Source organism: Mobula hypostoma, chromosome X1, assembly GCF_963921235.1.
Source record: "Mobula hypostoma chromosome X1, sMobHyp1.1, whole genome shotgun sequence".
Lineage (NCBI taxonomy): Eukaryota > Metazoa > Chordata > Chondrichthyes > Myliobatiformes > Myliobatidae > Mobula > Mobula hypostoma.
This window is the reverse complement of record NC_086128.1, coordinates 9151048-9173517: the sequence shown is the minus strand read 5'-3', so window position 1 is coordinate 9173517 and position 22470 is coordinate 9151048. Positions and strand designations below refer to the sequence as shown.

General features: G+C 43.1%; 1 protein-coding gene across 3 annotated transcripts in view; it reads left to right on the top strand.

Annotated features, from left to right (window-relative positions):
- The window catches only part of LOC134340609 (solute carrier family 15 member 1-like), a 168597-nt gene that overhangs the window by 119531 nt on the left and 26596 nt on the right, over positions 1-22470 (top strand). For all 3 annotated transcript variants that reach the window (XM_063038048.1, XM_063038049.1, XM_063038050.1), the window contains 5 exons: positions 2427-2517; positions 7556-7633; positions 10760-10842; positions 14249-14341; positions 16142-16309. In XM_063038048.1, coding sequence (XP_062894118.1) covers positions 2427-2517; positions 7556-7633; positions 10760-10842; positions 14249-14341; positions 16142-16309 — 513 coding nt within the window. The remainder of the gene's footprint in view (positions 1-2426; positions 2518-7555; positions 7634-10759; positions 10843-14248; positions 14342-16141; positions 16310-22470) is intronic.

Here is a 22470-nt window from a genome sequence, read left to right as displayed (position 1 = left end):
AGAATAATGACCTTGAAATAGATAAAATTTACAGCAGTGAAACAAGGGTGGAGGCTCTGCTGTTGCTACACCCTACTCAAAGCCTCTTCCATCCTTCCTCAGGTCAGACTTTCATCACAGAAGGGAAAACATTTTAGAAGCAATCTCATTAGCAATATTGTAGCAAGATATTTCTGCCACTCAAATCTTCTTGTGCTAAATCTCTGTATTCCATTGTTCTCTGAGTTCTTGCTGTAACCAGTACATAACTCCCTACAATTCTTGTGCAAGGATACCCAGATTGCTCTGAATATCAACACTTTTTGTACTTCTAACATTTAAAAAGTCTCCATTTGTTTTTTTTTCCCTAGCTAAGTGGGTGACTGCTTATTTTTCCATATTATATTCCATTTGCCACGTCCTTGTCTATTCACCCAATTTCTCTGCACCTTCTCAAAGTGCCATAGCACTGATCTCCACAGTGCTTCACTTTATGCTCCCCCTCTCTGTTCTCTGCTTTTTTACACATCCTCATTTCAGAGCAGCACATAACCCTCAATATCATGTGCACCAATTTTATTGAATAGGTGTGGCACCTATTTGAAATGTTTTCTAAAAGTCAAGTACACCACTTCTTTTACGAGTTAACACCTCAACAAAAGCATCCAACATGTTTGTCAACCATGAAATCCATTTCTGTATTGATTCTGCCCAGTCCCATGATTACTTTTGAAATTGCTGTTCTCCACACAAATAAATTCTATTATTCTTACAAGTCTGTTTTTCCTCATTCACCCTCTCCCCACCTTTGTTAGATAATGGATTTGCTACCTTCTATTTTATCTAGAATCTATGGATCTTTGGAATCTGGCATTCAGTGTGTTCACTATCTCTATAGCCACCTCTTCAAAACCTTGGGATGCAGGTCATCAGTTTTTAGGAATTATTGGCTTTCAGTCCCATTACTTTCTCAGAAACCTTTTCTTCCATGATGCTAATTTCTTGCAGCACCCCATGCACTCTGGACTCATTGCTTTCTATTTCTTTTCCGTGTCTTCAGCATAGACTGAAGCAGAGTATTGCTGTAATTTCTACCACTGGTCCTCATTCTCTAATATAATTCCGCCCATTTCAGTCTGTCAACAAACAGATTAACTACTGCCAATCTTTCCCATTTTGCATCCCCCATAGAGACTTTTGCAGAACAGTTTTTATGTTTCTCATTCAGTTACTCCTGTTTTCTGCTTTTCCTTTCCTTGTCAATTTGTTTGGTGCTCTACAAAGTTCTGAGTCTTTTTTAATCCATAGTTTATGGCTCTCTTTGTTGCCTTTTACTTCTTTTGTTAAATGGCCAGACAATCTTTCCTGTTGTTTTTGTTTGTGCCTTGAAGGTTTTAATATTTAGTATAAACTGTGCATTGGCTGTTTCAGTGTTATCCATTGCTTACTTGCTGCCGTACTTTTTAATGTCTTTTTCTAATTCACTGTGGGACAAAGCAGACACAGCGGGCAGTTTTGGGTAAGAGATGTTTCAGGGTGCAGAGAAGGGTGAGTCATATGCAGAGTGGGCTGAGAACAGTCTGGCTTCAATGGAGTTTATTGCAACGGGGTTGCAGTATTCTTGAGCCTTCAGTGTTAGTGGAGAGTGTCCATGGTTTTATGCATCAGTGTGGCTAAGGATCTTGGTTATGACAAAGTTTGCCCATTGGTCTACTGTGATGCCATTTCCATGAAATGGAACATCACAGCTGTCAAGCACAAGTACTTTGCTTAAAATACATCCGATAGTAGCAACTGGCAGTAAGGTATGCAGCGTGTGAGTTGCCCCTGGTGTGCAGGTGAGTGGTAACATCTGGGGTGGGGGGAGGGAGGAGGTGATAGGAATGTAGGAAAATAGGTTTTGTGGAAAATAAGTAGGGAATAGGATTGTCTTTTTGAACCAGCATCGAACCCAGTGGCTGAAATGGCCTCCTTTATGTTATAAGGAAACAGGGACATAGAAGTGGTTTAATTCAGATCTCAAATTTGCAGCAGTTATTTTCAAAATTTCAAAGTAAGTTTATTATCAAAGCACATATATGACACCATATACAACCCTGAGATTCATTTTCTTGCAGGCAATCATTGTAAATACGAGTAACACAATAGAATCAATGAAAGACTGCATGCTGCCGTGCTTTCTTCCTAATGGCACTTTTGACCTTGCGCAAACATATTTATAGGCTCTTGTGAATATTTACTGCCACTCCTGACCTCAGGATGTCTCAAGCCAGTGAACTATTTCCATTTAGCTGGTTGCTTCGTGTAAATTCATCGTAGACTCTAAAAAGAAGAAATGTACAAGTGAATGTGTGAAGGCTTGCATGAGAGAGTGTGTGAGGGAGTGCATAAGGGAGTGTGGAAAGGAGTGTGTGTTGTTAATAACTGGCTTTGTTTTTTCTTTGTAGGAGAAACGATACCGGATGTACTTCTCATTTTATTACTTTTCGATGAATTTGGCATCTTTAATCTCTGGTATTGCCATACCGATTCTGAGAGGTAAGGAAGCGTGAATTATAGTATAATGTTGGGTGTATGTTAATAGCGACCTGAGAAGAGGACAGTTACAGAAGCACAACATAATTTTTGCTGCCACAATATGGATTTATGTCGAGGAAATTGTATTTAGGTTATATCTATTAAATTTTTGAGCTAGTATCTACTAGGATATATAAAGGGGTAAAATAGAAGGATGGCAGAAGGCCTTGTTGGCAATTTTGTGTTGGTCAGGCATCCAGAAATTGGTTTATCTGGCTCTATTCTCTCTGAAGTTTAAGTTCAAGCTCAAGTTTAATTGTCATTCAACCATGCACGAATACCCATGAATACAGGCAAACAAAGCAGCGTTGCTCTGGGGCCAAGGTGCAAAATACAGTACCAACAGTCATACACTGCACACGACACATAGCAGATATAACCATGATAGCAGAAAATCATACAAAATTAATGTAGCCCCTGAGTGTCATGGCTTGTAGATTGATGCTGTATGGGATATTATCCTGGAGCCATGTTCCGCAAGAAAAAGCACACAGCAGTTCCTCATCACTCGCTAGTGTAGCCGCAGACGAACGCAAACCAGCTTGTCATCCACCGAGTGAACATGAGAGGGCAGCACCAATGGGAGCCTGAGTTCCAGTGCACCCACAGAGGCCTCTCCTCTCTCCCATACTGCCTCTGGCATCTCCTCTCTTGGGCTGCTGCAACAGGTGAGACCACGGCATGAGGGCCAGTCCTACATCAACTGCATGGTCCATTCTGTCCTCCCTCTGTATCACCTCACCAGTGCCCGATCATCCAAAAGCACCACCTCATCTACCCTCCTGACCATCTGTTTATTTCTATCATGTCTGCCAATCATCCTTTTGCTTTCTCCTGGCCTCTGAGTCTGAGGTGCCTGGTGCTCCTATGTTTTTTGCACCCAATATCTGCAGCATAGCTAACTGCGAGTGAAGGAGTCTGCAGAAAATACACTATCAGTTAACTTTTTACTCCAGGCAAACCAGGTAGCTACAGTTTGGTGAGCCTGACTTTGTATGTGGGAAATTATGTCTGACAAATCTGCAAGAGATTTTTGAGAGGTAACCAAGAGGATAGATGAAGGCAGGGTGGCGGTGTTGTCTATATGGACAAGTCCTCCCATGCAGGACAGTGTCCATGCATACAAGGTCTTGCATCGTAGGCTAGAATGGAACACACACAAAATGCTGGAGGAACTCAGTAGGCTAGGCAGCATCTAATGAAAAAAGTAAACAGTCAACGTTTCGGGCCATGACCCTTCATCAGGACTCACAAAGGGTCTTGGCCCGAAACGTCGACTATTTATTCTTTTTCATAAATGCTGTCTGACCTGCTGAGTTCTTCCAGCATTTTGTTTGTGTTGCTCTGGATTTCCAGCATCTGCAGATTTTCTCAGGCAAGAATGGAAGGTTAGATCACAATGATCCTGGGAGAACTAGCTAACTGTACTCATAATTGGCTTGATGGTAAGAAGAGAGAGTGATGGTGGAAGGTTGTTTCTTGAACAAGAGACCTATGTCTCTGTTCTTGTTTTGTTCTTTATAGCTAGGAAAACAAATATAAGTAGTCCACTTCTTATCCATACATGTTTCTTTAACCCCTTCAAATTCTTGTTGACGCTGTTCCACAATGACCTCAATCATCAGTTCTTTAGTAATTAAGGGTGTTGATTGGTGATTTTGTAATTCTTCAGACTGTCACTTTCAGAGGATGTCTGTTCCAGAGCATCCTTATCTGTTTGTTCTGTGCTCAAGGCCAGCTCACAGAGCTGTGTTGGTATCATTTTACTTAGTCACATTCATGCTTACCAAGTGTCAATTATGTGACCTCCCTCCAGTGTGCATATTTTACTGTGTCATTCCCAGCATCTCTCTCTTATATCTCTCTCTCTTCCCCCTCTCTCTCCTCTCCTTAGGTAGCAGAGTGTCTTTCAAGAGCTAGTTGATATACTTGACATCTCTCTGGCTGCTACTCTATTGACTCATTTCCTATAACTACCTCATTGGAGCTTTAGCCTGTAGCCCTTGGTTGCCAGTAACTGCTTGATGGGGATAGGTTGTTCCCTTCCAAGTACTCTGCACAATGTGAATTTCATTTGGAGTCTTTATTACCCAACACAATTAGGCTTTTCAAAGCACAGTGCTGCAATTCCAGTGACAATTCTCATGCTCGTATCCATATCCAACCATCTTTGATAGATATCCAGCAGCTCATCGCTTCTGCAGTGCCCAGTGTATCTCCCGAACATATGCATAACAATTGCACTTCCTGAGAGGGAGATAATGCAAATGTTAGTTTTATCCTATCGCCCACAACAGGGCCTCCTGCCACAGAATTTTGTCTTTAGCACTCACCTGACCTGTCAGTTCTGTCTGTCTATGTCTTGCTTTACAGCGGTTGGCACCCAGCTTAATGGTGCATTACCGCCACCTTCTGCTCCGGAGTGTGCAATAGACGTACATTCTAAATCCCTTCACCCAATCACACACGCACACACACACACATACCCTAACTATACTTTATCCTCCCATCTTTGGCCATCCTAGTACCCTATTCCTGTTTATCCGTCATATCCTATATACCTGTTGGTTTCCCTTTGAATACAAACAGTGTAAATGTTGCTTAGCCTTTAAAAAGACCACATCACCATTGCACACAGAGTATGCTTGTTCCTTGCCTGCATCTTGATTCATCCCCCAAGATATTCCTAGGCTCCAACTTCCTGCTGGTGGCTTTCTTGCTTTTCCCTCAAGTTTTGGGCCCTTTATGTTCACTCATTTCACTTGAATTCTCCTGACAATTTTGGATTGAATGTGAAACAATCTCTCTGGGTCTGCATCTATCATCAAAGATCCTCACCACCTGGACCATCTTCTTGCAGCTACCATTGGGCAGGAGGTACAGAAGCCCCACACCATCAACTTCAAGAACAATTGCTTCCCTTCAACCATTCGTTCTTGAACCAACCTGCAAAACCCTAGTCACTCCGTCAGCACAGCAACACTATGGCCACTTTGTGCTACAATGGACCTTGATTGTTCTTGTTCTAATTATGTTCTTTCCTCCATAATTTTGCATAACTTATGATAAATTTATGTTTTTCTTGTGAACGTTATCTGATACACTGTACCTGTGATGCTGCTGTAAGTAAGTTTTTCATTGCACCTGTGCATATACATACTTGTGCAGATGACAGTAAACTCAACTTGACTTTGGCAGTACGTCCTAACCTAATACCTGAGTAATAGTTTGTGGACTTTACAATGTTTAATTTGTTCCCAACCCTATCACAGGCAGCTACATTACTTCTTCTCATAGGCCATTATTTTACTTTGTTCTCAGCTCTTCTCGGTGACATCAATTTTGCAATTCATTTTAAAGGACAACCTTACATGGTCCATGCGCTGGGCGCAAGGCTGAAGCTGTTTTCTTTGCTCAAGCTTCCGGAGGTTTCGCACACACCCATTTCTTACCATTTTTGGCATCCCATTCAGTGACGTTAGATCTCTGGTTCCTGTCACTCACACAGCAGAAGCGTCTCATCCTGATTTATACTTGTGTATACTAGCTTGTGTCATAGCCTACGCAAGCAGGCTACGCTGTTGTGAGCATTTATACTTGTGCATTGGTGTGTCTGCGTTGTGCTGCAATTCACCGCCAAAACGCTAGTTGGTGGGGTTTCTATGCCACTGTGTTGAGTTTCTTCGTGTTGAAACTCAACACGAAGAAACTCAAACTTCAAGCAATGGCGACTGAAACTGAAGGAGGTTGAATTTTCTGTGCTTGTCCGGCCACTGAGAGACATGGACGAGGAAGTGCATTTCAAATATTTTGGGATGTCGGCAGGTAGATTTGACAATTTGGTTCATCGTCTTCAACCATTAATATCGCATCAGTGTATGCACAGTATACTCAGAGACTGGCAATCATCATTAGAATTTTAGCTTCAGGTGGAAGTCAACAGGCTGTAGCAGCTAGCTACAAACTGGCGTCAAACACAGGGTCCTCCATAATTTCGGAGGTCTGTAAAGCTTTATGGAAAGCATTGCAGCCAGAGTTCCTTCCCTGCCCTTCAGTCGCCCAATGGCAAGCTATTGCAGCGTTGGAAGAAATGCGATCTACCAAGCGGACCAATCACAGTTGTTGCGGTCTGCATCACCACGACGCGTAGTTACATTCTGGGAGAGCTGAGTGTTAGACTACGGCGTAGGGTTCGCGGCTACGCCATACCTCTGGCGTACATTTAACGCACAAGTATAAATTAGCCTTTAGCCATGTGTTTTCCGTGGGTTTCTTTGCAAGTTCCACCACTCAGACTAAAGTGGAGTGAACAAGATATTCTTTACCGAAAACACTCATTCTCAAACTACAGTAAACAGCTCTGCCTGGTAGATGCTGATGCCACCTTATACACTCAGTTCTTCAATATACACTCACACTTACAGGGATATGGTCTCAGAAAAGGAACCAATCAGTGATGACTAGGATGAGGACATATTTCTTTGCTCTAAAGGCCATAAATCTTTGGAATTTTTTATTACAGATAACTGTATGCCTATTATTTTAGTGTATTCAAGATAGAGATCCTCAGGTTTCTAGGAATAAAAGGAATGAAGGGATATGGGGATCAAGACAGGAAGTATCAAGATCAATTCAGAATAAAATCAGCCATGAATCATGGAGCAAGCTCAAAGCTACAAATGGTCCATTTTTGCTCCTGTTAGTCTGGTTATCTGGTGCTAGTTCTCCACTATTTAACCTATATGTGACCTTGTCTAACCACTGGGTATTGGTATTTGTGTGCATTAATATCTTATGTCAGTTTGCCAAATCCACAGCAATGTCTTATCTCAGTCTGTACTCCACATTCATCTATTACTGCCTGCTCTGTGGTCTCTTTGTCTAACTACAGTTCATTGATGACTGAGAGATGGATATTTTGGTTTACATGTACTCTGGACTGTGGTGGAAGTGATAATAGTTACTGTCCTAATGAATTATTCTTTCTCTCCACTTACAGAGGATGTCCATTGTTTCAATGCAGACTGCTACCCCCTTGCATTTGGAGTTTCTGCGATAGCTCTATTAGTGGCTTTAGGTAAGCTGGATCTATTTTCAGTGGGCACAGTGTAGAGCAGGTGAGGCAGGTCTGTCAATGCTTCCATATTTTCTTGCAACACAAAAGACAGCCAATCAGCCCATTGAGGCTACACTAGTCCACAGGCCAATCCATCCCCACACAAATTCTCCCTGTAATCTGCTCACCGCACACTCACAACAAACACACTACCCACCTCCCCTAGGAGTAACATACCCTGGCCAATTAACCTGCTAACTTGTAACATCTTTACGATGTTGGGGGTGTGTGTGGGGGGGAGATCTGGCACACTGAATTACAGAGTAACATGCAAACCCCACACAGACAGCACCAGAAGTCAGGATTAAACCCAGGTCACTGGAGTTCTGGAGTAGCAGCTCTACAATTGTGCCACCTTTGTTAGAACAAAATACTAAAAGAAGAACTGATTGTTTAGATTTATTTCCTGATTCTTGGCAAAGCATCAAGTAAACTGTTCAGCTGTCTGACTCTCCCTCAATATTGAATCTGGCTCCTCAACTCTTCCTCTTCAGCTTTCTTGATTGAAATGAAGGATTAACAAGCTGCTGATTGGCCTCTTGGTTCTCTCAAGCTTTCTTATTCTATTTGTAAATTCCCATCACTTGCAGCTGTTAATTCTTATAATCCCAATCTTGTGTTATGGGCCAAGACTCAAGACTCAAAGAGGAAGAGCACCTCTGTTGCATTCTGCTTTTTATTTGCCTTTCACATTAAGAGTGTCTGCTCCAAGTGAGCTGCACGCAGGTTGGAGAGTCCACACTCTGCAATATGGGGAGTGGTGTGGAGTGAAGGTGAGGGCAGAGGTGCTCCGGTTTCCAGCAGGTGAAAATGTCTCAGCTGGCAGCAATGCAGTACTTGGACCTGCCCTCATGACACAGAGTCATAGTACTACAGCATAGAAACAGACCCTTCAGCCCAACATATCCATGCTAACCAACTGTCAAAACATTCAGATATGGTCCAAGTGTGAAGAGAGAGAAACTGAAGCGGGTTAACAGTTCACTGACTTTAATGAGAACTGTTGCAGAGTTTAAAGAAAAAGAAAAACAATAACTGCTAGTCCAACAGGGCCGTTAACTAAAACTCTCAAACTGAAAGTTAAATGCCAGCACTGTGGCTGGAAGTAATAACTAAGTACTAAATACTGCCTCTTTACAGTTTCAATCTATACAGCGTAAATGTTGCTGTGTTTTTGGTCAAGTCTTGACAAGACTAGAATGAAAAGAAGGGAGTTAAATATCACCATAATGAAACACTAATTAGCTGGAATCTGCATACTCTCGAGCTCAATTGCCGAATCTGTTCTGCAGCCTGCCTGCGCGGATGCAGAGACATCACAACAGAGTCCTTGGTTGTGACACCAATGTCTTTGCTGTAGCTAGTCCTATTTGCCTGTGTTTGTCCCATATCTCTCTAAACTTTTTCTATTCATTTCAACTTGCCAAATGTCTTTTAGATACAGTAATTGTACCTGTCACCACCTCTTTCTCTAGCAGTTTTATACTGTATACCCATTACCCTCTGTGTGGAAAAGTTGCCCCTCAGGTCCCCTTTAAATATTTCTCCTCAAAAACAGTTTTAGACTCCCACTACCCCAGGGATTGACTGTGACCATCCACCTCATCTACACTATGACTTATAAACCTCTATAAGGTCACCTCTCAGCCTCTTTCACTCCAGGAAAAACAATCCAGGCTATTCAATCTCTCCTTATAACTCAAGTCCTACAGTCCTGGTAGCATCAGTGTGAATCCTTACAGTGCCCCCTCCAGCTTAGTCATAACAGTTCCATTGTATGATGACCAGAACTGCACACAAAACTCCAATGTCATGTACAGCTGTATCTGTTGTATTCTTGCATTTATTTCCCTGACCAATGAAGGCTAGAGTGTCATACACCTTCTTCACCACCCTGTCTACATGTGTCATCACTTTTAGGGAACCGTGTACCTGTATCTTTTGGTCCCTCTGTACATCAACACTCTCTAGGGCCCTGCTATGCACTGTGTCTGTCCTGGCTTGGTTTAACTTCCCAAAATACACCACTTTGCACTTAACTGAGTCAAATACCACCTGCCATTTCATAGTCCATTTTCCCAGTTTATCTAGATCCTGTTGTAATGTTAGACAACTTCTGTTACTGTCGACTATATTGTTGTCTTTCGCAAGCAGTGCTGATCACGTCACCTACGTTGTCATCCAAATGACAAATAACGGTGGATCCAGCACTAGCACTATTGGTTACAGGCCTTCAATCTCAAAAACAACTCCCCACTGGTGAACACAGCAGGCCAGGCAGCATCTATAGGAAGAGGTACAGTCGACGTTTCAGCCGAGACCCTTCGTCAGGACTAACTGAAATAAGAGCTAGTAAGAGATTTGAAAGTGGGAGGGGAGGGGGAATAGACTCAGAGGCAAGAAGGAAAGTTGGAAAGCATAATGAAAATCTTACTGTCAGATGAAGTTCAAGAGCAATTTTGAATAAAGATGAAAAGTGATGAAAGTAAGTGAGAGGAAGCTGTTACAGAGGAGGAGATGAATCACCTAGACATAGAGTAATAGAACTATACACCATGGAAACAGGCCCTTCAGCCCAACTGGCCCATGCCATCCACGCTCCCATTTTCTGGCAATTGGCCCATAACCTTTGAAGCCTTTCCTATTTATATACATACCTGTCTAATTGTATTTTAAAAGTTGTTAATGTACGTGCCTCAACCACTCTTTCGGGTGGCTTGATCCATATCTGACCACCATTTGTCTGGAAAAAATTGCCCTTCAGCTTCCTGTTAAATCTATATGGAAATAAGAGGGCCATGTAGTGGTGTGAGGTTTCACATCTAATCCAGGGCTGAATTGGGCCTCAGTGGTCAAGTTCCATTCAGTGTGAAGCTACCATTATATAATGATGTTATTAAGTAACGACTGTCAGGAAACAGGACCAACGTTAGCATGGGACAAGGTACTGTGGCTTCTTGGGAGATGTAAGCAGCAGCATTGACTACTGTGTCAGTGGGAAGTGGAGAGGGAGAAATAAAGTGTTCTGTAATCATACTAAGTAACAGAGAATGAATCCTCTTTGATGCAAACTGTCCTGTTTTCCAGTGGTTTTTGGACTGGGCACTTTCAGTTACAAGATCTACCCACCAACTGGAAACATGTTCTGTAAAGTGGCCTCTGCCTCAAGAGTAAGTGATACACTGTGCACCTACACACAGCTTCCTGACCAGTGGAACAGGGAGCGAATTCAACACGTTTCAAAACAGTCCATTCATTGTTAGTAAATTTCTGAAATGCTTTGGTAATGTAAATGTGCGGTGTGTTTCATATCGATGTTCTATTTTAGGAACCTTAGATCAGTCCTGGCCTAGATTCGTAGGGTTAAAATTTTCTTCAACTCTCTGTGTACCTGAGTCCTAAATAAAGAGAGAACAAGTTCTGTCATTGGGCACCAGCTTGCTGATCTGGTCCTATATCGGCAACCTAAACGATCAGCACCTCTAACGAAGGCACATGACAAGCCAGTGTATATTACAATCAGAATCAAAATCAGAATCAGAATCAGGTTTCTCATCACTGGCATGTGTCGTGAAATTTGTTCAACATATTATTCTCCGTGACTTCCGCCACCTCCAAAGGGATCCCACCACTAAGCACATCTTTCCCTCCCCCCCCTCTGCATTCTGCAGGGATTGCTCCCTACGCGACTCCCTTGTCCATTCGTCCCCCCCATCCCTCCCCACTGATCTCCCTCCTGGCACTTATCCGTGTAAGCGGAACAAGTGCTACACATTCCCTTACACTTTCTCCCTTACCACCATTCAGGGCCCCAGACAGTCCTTCCAGGTGAGGCGACACTTCACCTGTGAGTCGGCTGGGGTGATATACTGCGTCCGGTGCTCCCAATGTGGCCTTCTATATATTGGCGAGACCCGACGCAGACTGGGAGACCACTTTACTGAACACCTACGCTCTGTCCGCCAGAGAAAGCAGGATCTCCCAGTGGCCACACATTTTAATTCCACATCCCATTCCCATTCTGACATGTCTATCCACGGCCTCCTCTACTGTAAAGATGAAGCCACACTCAGGTTGGAGGAACAACACCTTGTATTCTGTCTGGGTAGCCTCCAACCTGATGGCATGAACATTGACTTCTCTAACTTCCTCTAAGGCCCCACCTCCCCCTCGTACCCCATCCGTTATTGATTTATTTATATACACACATTCTTTCTCTCTCTCTCCTTTTTCTCCCTCTGTCCCTCTCACTATATCCCTTGCCCATCCTCTGGGCTTCCCCCCTTCCCCTTTTCTTTCTCCCTGGGCCTCCTCTCCCATAATCCTCTCATATCCCTTTTGCCAATCAACTGTCCAGCTCTTGGCTCCATCCCTCCCCCTCCTGTCTTCTCCTATCATTTTGGATCTCCCCCTCCCCCTCCTACTTTCAAATCTCTTACTAGCTCTTCTTTCAGTTAGTCCTGACGAAGGGTCTTGGCCTGAAACGTCGACTGTACCTCTTCCTAGAGATGCTGCCTGGCCTGCTGTGTTCACCAGCAACTTTTATGTGTGTTGCTTGTTATGCATTCAGACAGGATGCTTTCTATGGTTCATTGAAAAAAATTGATAAGTATTGGCACGGACATGCCAAATTTCTTGAGATTCCTGAGGAAGTAGAGTCGTTGGTGAAATTTCTTGGCTGTGTTATCAATGTGGTTGTACTATTAGTATGTCCACATCTTGGAACTTGAAGCTTTCAACCGTCTCAACCTCAGTATTGTTGATGTAGAAATGAGCTTATACACCACTCTCTTTCTGAAGTCAATGACCTGCTTATTTGTTTTGCTGACTTGATGGTTGTCATCATGACCCCATGTTACCAAACTCTCTTTCTCCTTCCTGTGCTCTGACTCGTGTGTCATGAGTGTACAGGGAACAGGGTAGGCTGTTATGGACACAACCTTGTGAAGCACCAGTGTTTAGAATTATTGTGGCGGAGGTGTTGCTGCCTCTCCTTATTGATTGTGATCTGTTGGTCAGGAAGTTAAGGATCCAGTTGCAGTGGGAGGCATTAACTCCCAGTCTCAGGGTCTGGAGTTTGGTGATGAATTTGCCTGGAACTATAGTATTGAAAGTAGAACTGTAATCAATAAACAATAGTAAAACATGCATGACTTTGCTGTCCAGATACTCCAGAGATGAGTGTAGGGACAGGCAGCTAGTGTCTGCCATAGTCCTATTTCAGCAGTAGGTGAATTGCAGTGATTTGAGGTTGTCTGGAAAGTTGAAGTTGATGCGTGCCATGTCCAGCCTCTCTAAGCACTTCACGGTGGTTTATGTCAGATCCTCTGGACCGTAGTCAGAGCCTCTGGGTGGTAGTCATTGATGAATTTCTACTGGGAATGATTGATGGACACTTTCAATGGAACTTTATTCTCTTTTTAACCGGTAATGACCTTTCATTGTCAGTAACTGAATGAAAAGTGTACTTTAAAGAATAGTTTTGAAGGTGTGTTACTTGGTATCTGACTAATGATGATCTCTTACTAGTCATATTTATATAATATTTATAAGAACCATATAGAAGCAGTGCTACTCTCTATCTAATCTGTCCTGAGCTTGCGCTGGGAGTGATTGAGTAGTCAGCATACAAGGAGCTTTACTCTGTATCTAACTGGATTTCTCAGTGTACAGTATATGGGAAGCCTTATGCTCTATCATTTGTAGCTGAGTGATTGTTTGGGCAGCATTGAAGGAGCTTTCCTCTGTACTAAGCCCTTGAAGAATTTGCTCCAATGGTGTTTTAATCATATGGTATCATAAACATATAGTCAACGTTAGAGCTTCACTTTGTCTTTGCTGTGCTGAAGTTGTGCATGGTGTGTGTTTGAATGGGTAGTGTGGAAATAGCTCTATATAGCTTGTGAAGCAGGATTATTCAAATAATGATAAAAACATGAGAAACAGAAGCAGGAGTAGGCCATTCAGCCCCTCTTTTGCCTGATCAGCATGAAATGACATCATGACTGATCATTGACCTCAGTGCCATTTTTCAGTGTCAACTCCACATCCTTGATTTCAAAAATTGTCTGAAAGGAAGTTTGTGTAAGTGAAACGTGTTTACCTTGTACTCAGAATGTAAGAATGGGCAATACTGTTCCATATTTAAACAGATTTAAACTAACACTGTGAGTGTTTGAAAGGGAAATGTCAAAGAAACTTTACTCTGTCTGGGACCTCTGGTGAACTGGCACAAGGGGAGTGTAAGATAAGCTTGTCTAACCCATAATGCATGCACTAATAGTGACAGAAGACGGAGTTATACTGTGTAACTAACCCTCTCCGACTGTGAATTTTAAGGTCTTATGTAGGTGATGTGGAGTGAGCTCTAATCTATATTTTACACACATTGTTGATCCAGTTGCACCCCCAATGTCCTTGATGAGCTCAAGACCACCTTCAATAAGCATGCTGTGAATCACATGCTGTACAATGGGTGTACAGTGGGATGAGCACCTATCTATTAGCTGTCTTTAGATTGGACGAATTATACCTGACTACTCAATGGACTAACCATGTGCTGTTTGGGTTATACAGAGTGCTCTCAAAAACAAGATCAAATGGTTGATGAATAAGAGGAAGGAGAAAGCTAAAGACCATTGGTTGGACTGGGCTGACCCAAGCTATGAGGTAGGTAACTTTGTGTACAGTAATGCCCTCTAGAATACCAGCAATATATATTGTGAAGGCAGCAGTGGGAGGTACTTACACTGTTGCCATGAATGGTACTGTACGGAACATGGTGTAAAGTCAGTGTGTGTCACCAGCTGCATTGAATGATCGTTCTTTACACTCCTGGCTCAGATAAGCATTGGTAGAGCTATTTGGGAAAGGTTCCTGCTCTCCTGGGGATCTCTATCTCTTGCAAACATCTTTTAAATTCTGCTGGGGGTGAGAGGCTGGTGGGAGAGACTGAAGGGGCAGAGGGGTGCAGGTCTGATGCAGTATCACCCAGTGAACACCTTGCTATTAATTGTCTGTTACTTCTATTTGTATTAACTTTCTGTCCTGAATGTTCCCTTTGTGCTGAAGAGTTGGGCTCCTTGTGTTGCTGAATGCCTCACACCCTGCCTGAAAATGGGTACTGAGTGAAAGTCAATCCCAGTCAATCTTGCAGATGTATTTGGTGATAACACTTCTCAACTTTTCAGTTTCCCAAAGGGATTGATGGAGGATAGGTGCCACAAAGTATTGCTCATAAACTCTGAATTTCATAGGCTCCAGGACCCAGACGACAATTCAGTATGTCCATCAGGGACCATTTGTGGCTTAAGACATTAAACCAAAATCCTGCCTGTCCTCTTGCCAAGGATCCCAGGGCAGATGGGCTGAATGGACATCAGGGTGAATCTCCTGGAGTCACAGCCTATGTTTAACCTGCAAATAACAGTACTACCGAAGGTCTAGACATTACCACATGGCTGTTAAAGGGAACTTACTGAATTGGCTCCTGAGTTTCTGTGGATTTAGGACATGCTGAGACAACAAAGGGCACAATCTAAATGCACAATCTGGTTGAAGGAAGTAAACATGTTGGTGCAGCGGGCCATTGGCTTTCATAATGAAAGGATTTGAGGACAGGAGTAGCAATGACTTACTGAAGGCAGGAGAATGGGGTTGAGAGGCATAATAAACCAGCCATGATAGAATGGCGAAGCAGACTCAGTGGGCCATACGGCTCAGTTCTTAGGAAAAGGGGAGAAAGTAGGTTCAGGGTCCTGAATTTGGATTGTCAGTATTGTTGGTGTCAAAGGGCTGAAACACATAATCAAAATCAGAATCATAATCACATTTAATATCACTGACATATGTTGTGAAATCTGTTTTGCGGCAGCAGTACAGAGCAATATATTAAAAATTATATATACGAATACATACAAAGTAAATAAATCGAACAAAACAGTGAGGGGGTGTTGATAGGTTCATAGACTGTTCAGAAATCTGATGTTGTTCTCCAAATGCTGAGTGTGGTTCTTCAGGCTCTGTACCTTCTTCCTGATGGCAATAATAAGAAGAGGGCATACCTGTACCCACTTCCATTTTCAGCATTTCTGTTTCTCCTGGATTGAACTGATTTGTAATACCCCATGGAAATAAATTACATCTTGTTCTAATTGCATTTCCTCATAAAAATATGGTATAATTTATGTTTTTCTTATGCATGCTATTTATATGATACTATGCACCTGTGATGCTGTTGTAGCTAAATCTTTCATTACACCTGTGCATATATGTACTTGTGCACATAACGATAAACCCGATTTTGACTTTGTATCAGTTGAAGCAATTATTTTTAACATTTTCTAATGGGCAGGTGGTAGTCAGGTTTTGAGAGAGAAGGGGAGGCAATGCCCCAATTCCAAAACATGGTAATTTGGTTGAAATGAGATACTGATATTACTTTTGTTGCTCAAATTTATTGTGTTTCAGAAAAAGATAATCAGCGATGCAAAGCGCCTGTACAACTTGTTGGCGTTATTCCTCTTGCTGCCAATGTACTGGGCCCTCTATGAGCAGCAGGGCTCACGGTGGACCCTTCAGGCCCAGGAGATGAATCGCAATGTGGGTTCGCTTGAACTGAAACCTGACCAATTACAGGTATGGCTACCTTAGGTCTCTCAGTGGTGACAGGGCCAAGGGTGTAAGTTGATTGAAAGTACGGGGACAATGCTTTAAATGCTCTGACAGAGTGCTGAGCTAATGCATCCCAGGACATTGCCTGGATGCTGTTGGGGGGGGGGTGCAGTTTAGTGGGCTGTATGCATCAGATTTAGATTGCGTTATCAAAGGTCTAACACACAAATAGCGTGAGGGCATGAATCCGAGAGGTAAAGGAAGAGGACAAGAGACGCAGAGCCTCACATTAGCAGGCAATGGGCATGAGCTCTGGAGCTTGAGAGAGAGCGACATGAACTCTTGAGTCAGAGGTTGAGTGTCATTCACCCCTGGAGGGTCAGAGTGAAACATGAACTCCAGGGATGTTGAGGAGTTTATTAGGGACCTGAAGAAAGCTTCGGAAAAGTGCAGGCAGAGCTGAAAGGGTGGGGGCTCTTAGAAGAATTTTGTAGGTGGACAACAGACAAAAGGGGAAAAAGTACATAAGGCAGATGATGTGAAGCAGAGTCAGACTTCCTTCTTGTGACTCTGAGTTTCCTGATTCACATCTATTAATCTGGACATCATGCCATTTGCCCTCTGACTATGGTTTAGTCAGACCATGATTTTGGGGTCCATGCCCCACTCTGTGGCTCTAGAGTTCACTTACTTCTTTGGGATTTTATCCCTCTTCCCACGTCTCTGGGTCTTATACCCTCTCCTTCTTACAACTGATTCACGCCTCTCCATCTTGATTTATATTTCTCTTTTATTTTCAGTGTATTTAGCTCATTCACTAACTATATCTATAGCTTTCACTAAAGTATGATTTAAAAAGGGGACGGGCTGGCTGTTTAACATTCAGGCTGAAGAGTTTTTCAGATGAAATGGTGGGGTACTAGATAATACAGGGAGGAGTGTTCTCAATGTTAGTTCGATAAATGACAGCTTTTTGATAGGTTAGAAGGAAATACCACAGGAGGTTTTATGAGTTGAAAAGAGAATGGCATTTCTGAAGTACATTGGAGACTTCCAGAGAGTTGAGAGAAGTCGCAGAGAGAGGAGGGAAATTTGTGATATATGGGAAGTGACCAGTGTAGTGAAAGTGGGATATTTAATTACCCAAATCTAACTGGGATGTACTCAGTGGTATAAAAGGTATAGATGACATAGAATTCTTAAACTGCAGTGAAGTTTATATGCCAGTTTAGAGCAAGGTTGACAAGAGGAAGGTGGGTTTGGGGATTCAGTTTTCGAGAATGAAGTTGGGCAGCTGAGATGATGTTCATAAATCAGTTTAATTTAATATAGTTCGGGAAAGTGGCAGAGGATGAAGTAGGGTTAAGCAGGGATAGGGCAAGCATTTAAGAAAGCATTTAAAAATGAACTGAAGTAGCTCAGTGGCAGGCATATGAGGAGATTCGAGGAGCACAAGCTGAGTATTTCCACAAAGATACAGGGAGGGACAGCCAAATCTGGAGCCCCTGATCCATAAGGCCAAAAGGGGGTATGATAAGGTAGGAAAAGGAAGACAATAAGAACTTAGGACTACAAAAAGCCCCTGAAGCATCAGAATAAGACCATAAGATCATAAAATATAGAAGCAGATTTAGGCCATCGAGTCTGCTCTGCAATTTCATCATGGCTGATCCAGTTTTCCTCTCAGACCCAGTCTCCTGCCTCCCCGCCCCCCATATCCCTTCATGCCCTGACCAGTCAAGAATCTATCAAGCTCTGCCTTAAGTATACATAAAGATTTGGCCTCCAAGCTGCCTGTGGCAAAGAATTCCATAGATTCACTGATCTCTGGCTAAAGAAATTCATCCTCATCTCAGTTCTAAAAGGGCACCCTTCTATTCTGAGGCTGCATCATCTGGTCTTAGACTCTCTCAGCATAGGAAACATCCTCTTCACATCCACTCTGTCAAGGCCTTCCACCATTCAGGAAGTTTCAATGAGGTCACCCTCATTCTTCTGAATTGTAGTGAATACAGGCCCAGAGCTATCAAACACTCTTCATCTGACAAGTCATTCAATACTGGAATCATTTTCGTGAACTTCCTTTGAACACTCTGCAGTTTCAGCACATCCTTTCTAAGATAAACAGCCCAAACCTGCTCACAATACTCCAAGTGAGGCCTCACCAATGCTTTATAAAGTCTCAACATTACATCCTTGCTTTTATGTTCTAGTGCATTTGTCTTTTTCACCACAGACTCAACCTACAAATTAGCCTTTAGAGAAACCTGCACAAGGACTCCCAAGTCCTTTTGTACCTCAGATTTTTGAATTTTCTCTCCATATAGAAAATAGTTAACCCTTTCATTTCTTCTACCAAAGTGGATGACCATACACATCTCAACATTGTATTCTATCTGCCACTTCTTTGCCCACTCTCCTAATCTGTCCAAGTCCTTCTGTAGACTCTCTTCTTCCTCAAAACTACCTTCCCCTCCACCTATCTTTGTATTGTCTGAAAACTTTGCAATAAAGCCATCAATTCTGTCATCCAAATCATTGACATATAACGTAGAAAGAATCGGTCCCAACACAGACCCCGGGGAACACCACTAGTTACCGGCAGCCAACCAGAAAAGGCTCCTTTCATTCCCACTCTTTACCTCCTGCCAATCAGCCACTGCTTTATCCATACTAGAATCTTTCCTTTAATACCATGGGCTCGTAGCTCGTGAAGAAGTCTCACGTGGCACTTTGCCTACATGGACTTCAGAAAGTTTTTTGACAACGTCCCCTGTGGCTGGCTAATCAAAAAAAATTCATGGGATTCAAGGGAGATTGGAAAATTGGATCCAAAGTTAGTTCAGCAGCTTGAAGTAAAGGACCATTCTTGGTGGGAACTTTTGTAACTGGAAGGTTTCTACCAGTGGGAAGTCACAGGGCTCAATGCTTAATCTCTTGCTACTAGTTGTAGATATTATTGATTCAGACTTAAACATTTCATCAAGGAATTGGTGTAGGAGGGAGGACATTGGATTTTTGGATCATTGGGCTCTCTTCCAGGGAGGGTGGGACCTATACAGGAGGGATGGTTTGCACCTGAACTGGAGGGGGAAACTAATATCCTAGCAGAAAGGTTTGTTAACGCTGCACGGTGGGGTTTAAACTAGGGTTGCAGGGAGATGGGAACCAGAGTGTCAGAACAGTTAGAGGAGAGGTTGTGGAGACAGATGTTGGCAAGACATCAGACAAAGTCAGGAATCAAAAGGTTAAGCATGCTGCAACTAGTGTCCTGAGCTGCATATGTTTCAATGCAAGAAATATTGTAGGAAAAGCAGATGAGCTTGGGGCACGGATCAACATCTGGGATTATGGCATTGTAGCCATCAGTGAAGCTTGCTTGCAGGAGAGGCAGGACTGGCAACTCGATATTCCGGGGTTCTTTTGCTTTAGACATGACAGTGGGAGGGATTAAAGGAGGAAGGGTGGCTTTACTAGTCAGGGAAAATGTCACAGCAGTGCTCAGTCAGGACAGATCGGAGAACTTGTTTAGTGAGGCATTATGGGTGAAACTGAGAAATAGGAAAGGTATGACCACGTTAATGGGACTATATTACAGACCACGCAACAGTCCGAGGGATTTAGAGGAACAAATTTGTAGTGAGCTTGCAGAATTCTGCAAGAAATATAAAATTGTTATAGCAGGTGATTTTAACTTTCCCCATAGTGACTGGGAATCCCATACTGAAAAAGGGCTAGATGGGATAGAGCTTTTCAAATGTTTTCAGGAAAGTTTCCTTCATCAGTACATAGAAGTCCTAATGAGGGAGTGTGTGATACTGGATCTGCTATTAAGGAATGAGACAGGGCAAGTGACAGAAGGGCTGGAGAAAGCAACACACATCAAAGTTGCTGGTGAACGCAGCAGGCCAGGCAGCATCTCTAGGAAGAGGTACAGTCGATGTTTTGGGCCGAGACCTTTCGTCAGGACTAACTGAAGGAAGAGTGAGTAAGGGATTTGAAAGTTGGAGGGGGAGGGGGAGATCCAAAATGATAGGAGAAGACAGGAGGGGGAGGGATAGAGCCAAGAGCTGGACAGGTGATAGGCAAAAGGGGATACGAGAGGATCATGGGACAGGAGCTCCGGGAAGAAAGACAAGGCGGGGGGGGGGGGACCCAGAGGATGGGCAAGAGGTATATTCAGAGGGACAGAGGGAGAAAAAGGAGAGTGAGAGAAAGAATGTGTGCATAAAAATAAGTAACAGATGGGGTACGAGGGGGAGGTGGGGCCTTAGCGGAAGTTAGAGAAGTCGATGTTCATGCCATCAGGTTGGAGGCTACCCAGACGGAATATAAGGTGTTGTTCCTCCAACCTGAGTGTGGCTTCATCTTTACAGTAGAGGAGGCCGTGGATAAACATGTCAGAATGGGAATGGGATGTGGAATTAAAATTTGTGGCCACTGGGAGATCCTGCTTTCTCTGGCGGACAGAGCGTAGGTGTTCAGCAAAGCGGTCTCCCAGTCTGCGTCGGGTCTCGCCAATATATAGAAGGCCACATTGGGAGCACCGGACGCAGTATATCACCCCAGCCGACTCACAGGTGAAGTGAAGTGAAGGGCTGGAGAAAGGCCAATTTTGGTGGGATCAGAGAGGATCTGGCTAATGTAGATTGGGACAGGTTATTTTCTGGTAAAGGTGTACTTGGCAAGTGGGATGCCGCCAAAAGTGAAATTTTGAGAGTATAAAGCTTGTATGTGCCATTCAGGATAACAGGTAAAGACAACAGGTTTAGGGAACCTTGGTTTTCAAGAGATATTGAGACCCTGATTAAGAAAAAAAGGAGGTGCATAGCAGGTATAGGCAGGTAGGAACAAATGAGGTGCTTATGGAGTATAAGAAATGCAAATGAACACTTAAGGAAGAAATCAGGAGGGCTAAAAGAAAGCATGAGGTTGCCCTAGCAGACAAGATGAAGGAGAATCCTAAAGGATCCTACAGATGAGAGCAAAAGGATTGCAAGGGTCAAAATTGGTCCTCTGGAAGATCAGAATGATAATCTATGTGTGGAGCCCAAAGAGATGGGGGAGATCTTAAATGAATTTTTAGCATCTGTATTTACTCAGGAGATGGACACAGAGTCTACAGAAATGAGCCAAAGCAGCATCAACTTCCTGGTTTGCTGTCTTGAGACAAATCAGGGTGGATAAATCCCCAGGGCCTGACAAGGTGTTCTCTTGGACCTTGTGGGTGGCAAGTGCAGAAATTGCAGGGGCCCTAGCAGAGATATTTAAATCTCCTTAGTGACAGGTGAGCTATCAGAAGACTAGGGGATAGCTAATGTTGTTCTGCTGTTTAAGAAAGGCTCTAAACATAAACCAGGAAATTGTAGGCCAGTGAGTCTGACATCAGTTGTGGGAAACTTGTTGGAAGGTATTTGGATAGACAGGGATTGATTAGGGACAGTCAACATGGCTTTGTTTGTGGTAGGTCGTGTCTTACTAATCTCAGAGTTTTTTGAGGATGTTACCAGGAAGGTGGATGAAAGCAAGGCAGTGGAAGTCATCGACATGGACTTTAGCAAGGCACTTGATAAGGTCATGCATGGGAAGTTAGTCAATAAGGTTCAGTTGCTTGGCATTCAAGATGACGTAGTAAACTGGATTAGACACTTGCTTTGTGGGAGAAGCCAGAGAGTGGTAGTAGATAGTTGCCACTCTGACTGAAGGTCTGTGACTAGTGGAGTGCCACAGGGATCGGTGCTGGGTCCTTTGTTGTTTGTCATCTATATCAACAATCTGAATGATAACGTGGTTAACTAGATCAGCAAATTTGCAGATGATACCAAGACTGGGAATGTAGTGGACAGTGAGGAAGACTATCAGTGGGATCTAGAGAAGTTGGAAAAATGGGCTGAAAAGTGGCAGATGGAATTTAATGCAGAAAGTGCGAGGTTTTGCACTTAGATAGGACCAACCAGGGTAGGCCTTACACAGAGAACGATGGGGTGCTGAGGAGTGCAGTAGAACAAAGGGATCAACTTCATAAATCAAAGTTTTAAGTACAGAAGAAGGAATGCTATGTTGAAGTTGTATAGGACATTGGTAAGGTCTAATTTTAGAGTATAGTGTCCAGTTTTGGTTAACCACCCCCAGGAAAGATGTAAATAAGGTTGAATGAATACAGAGAAAATTTATAAGGATGTTGC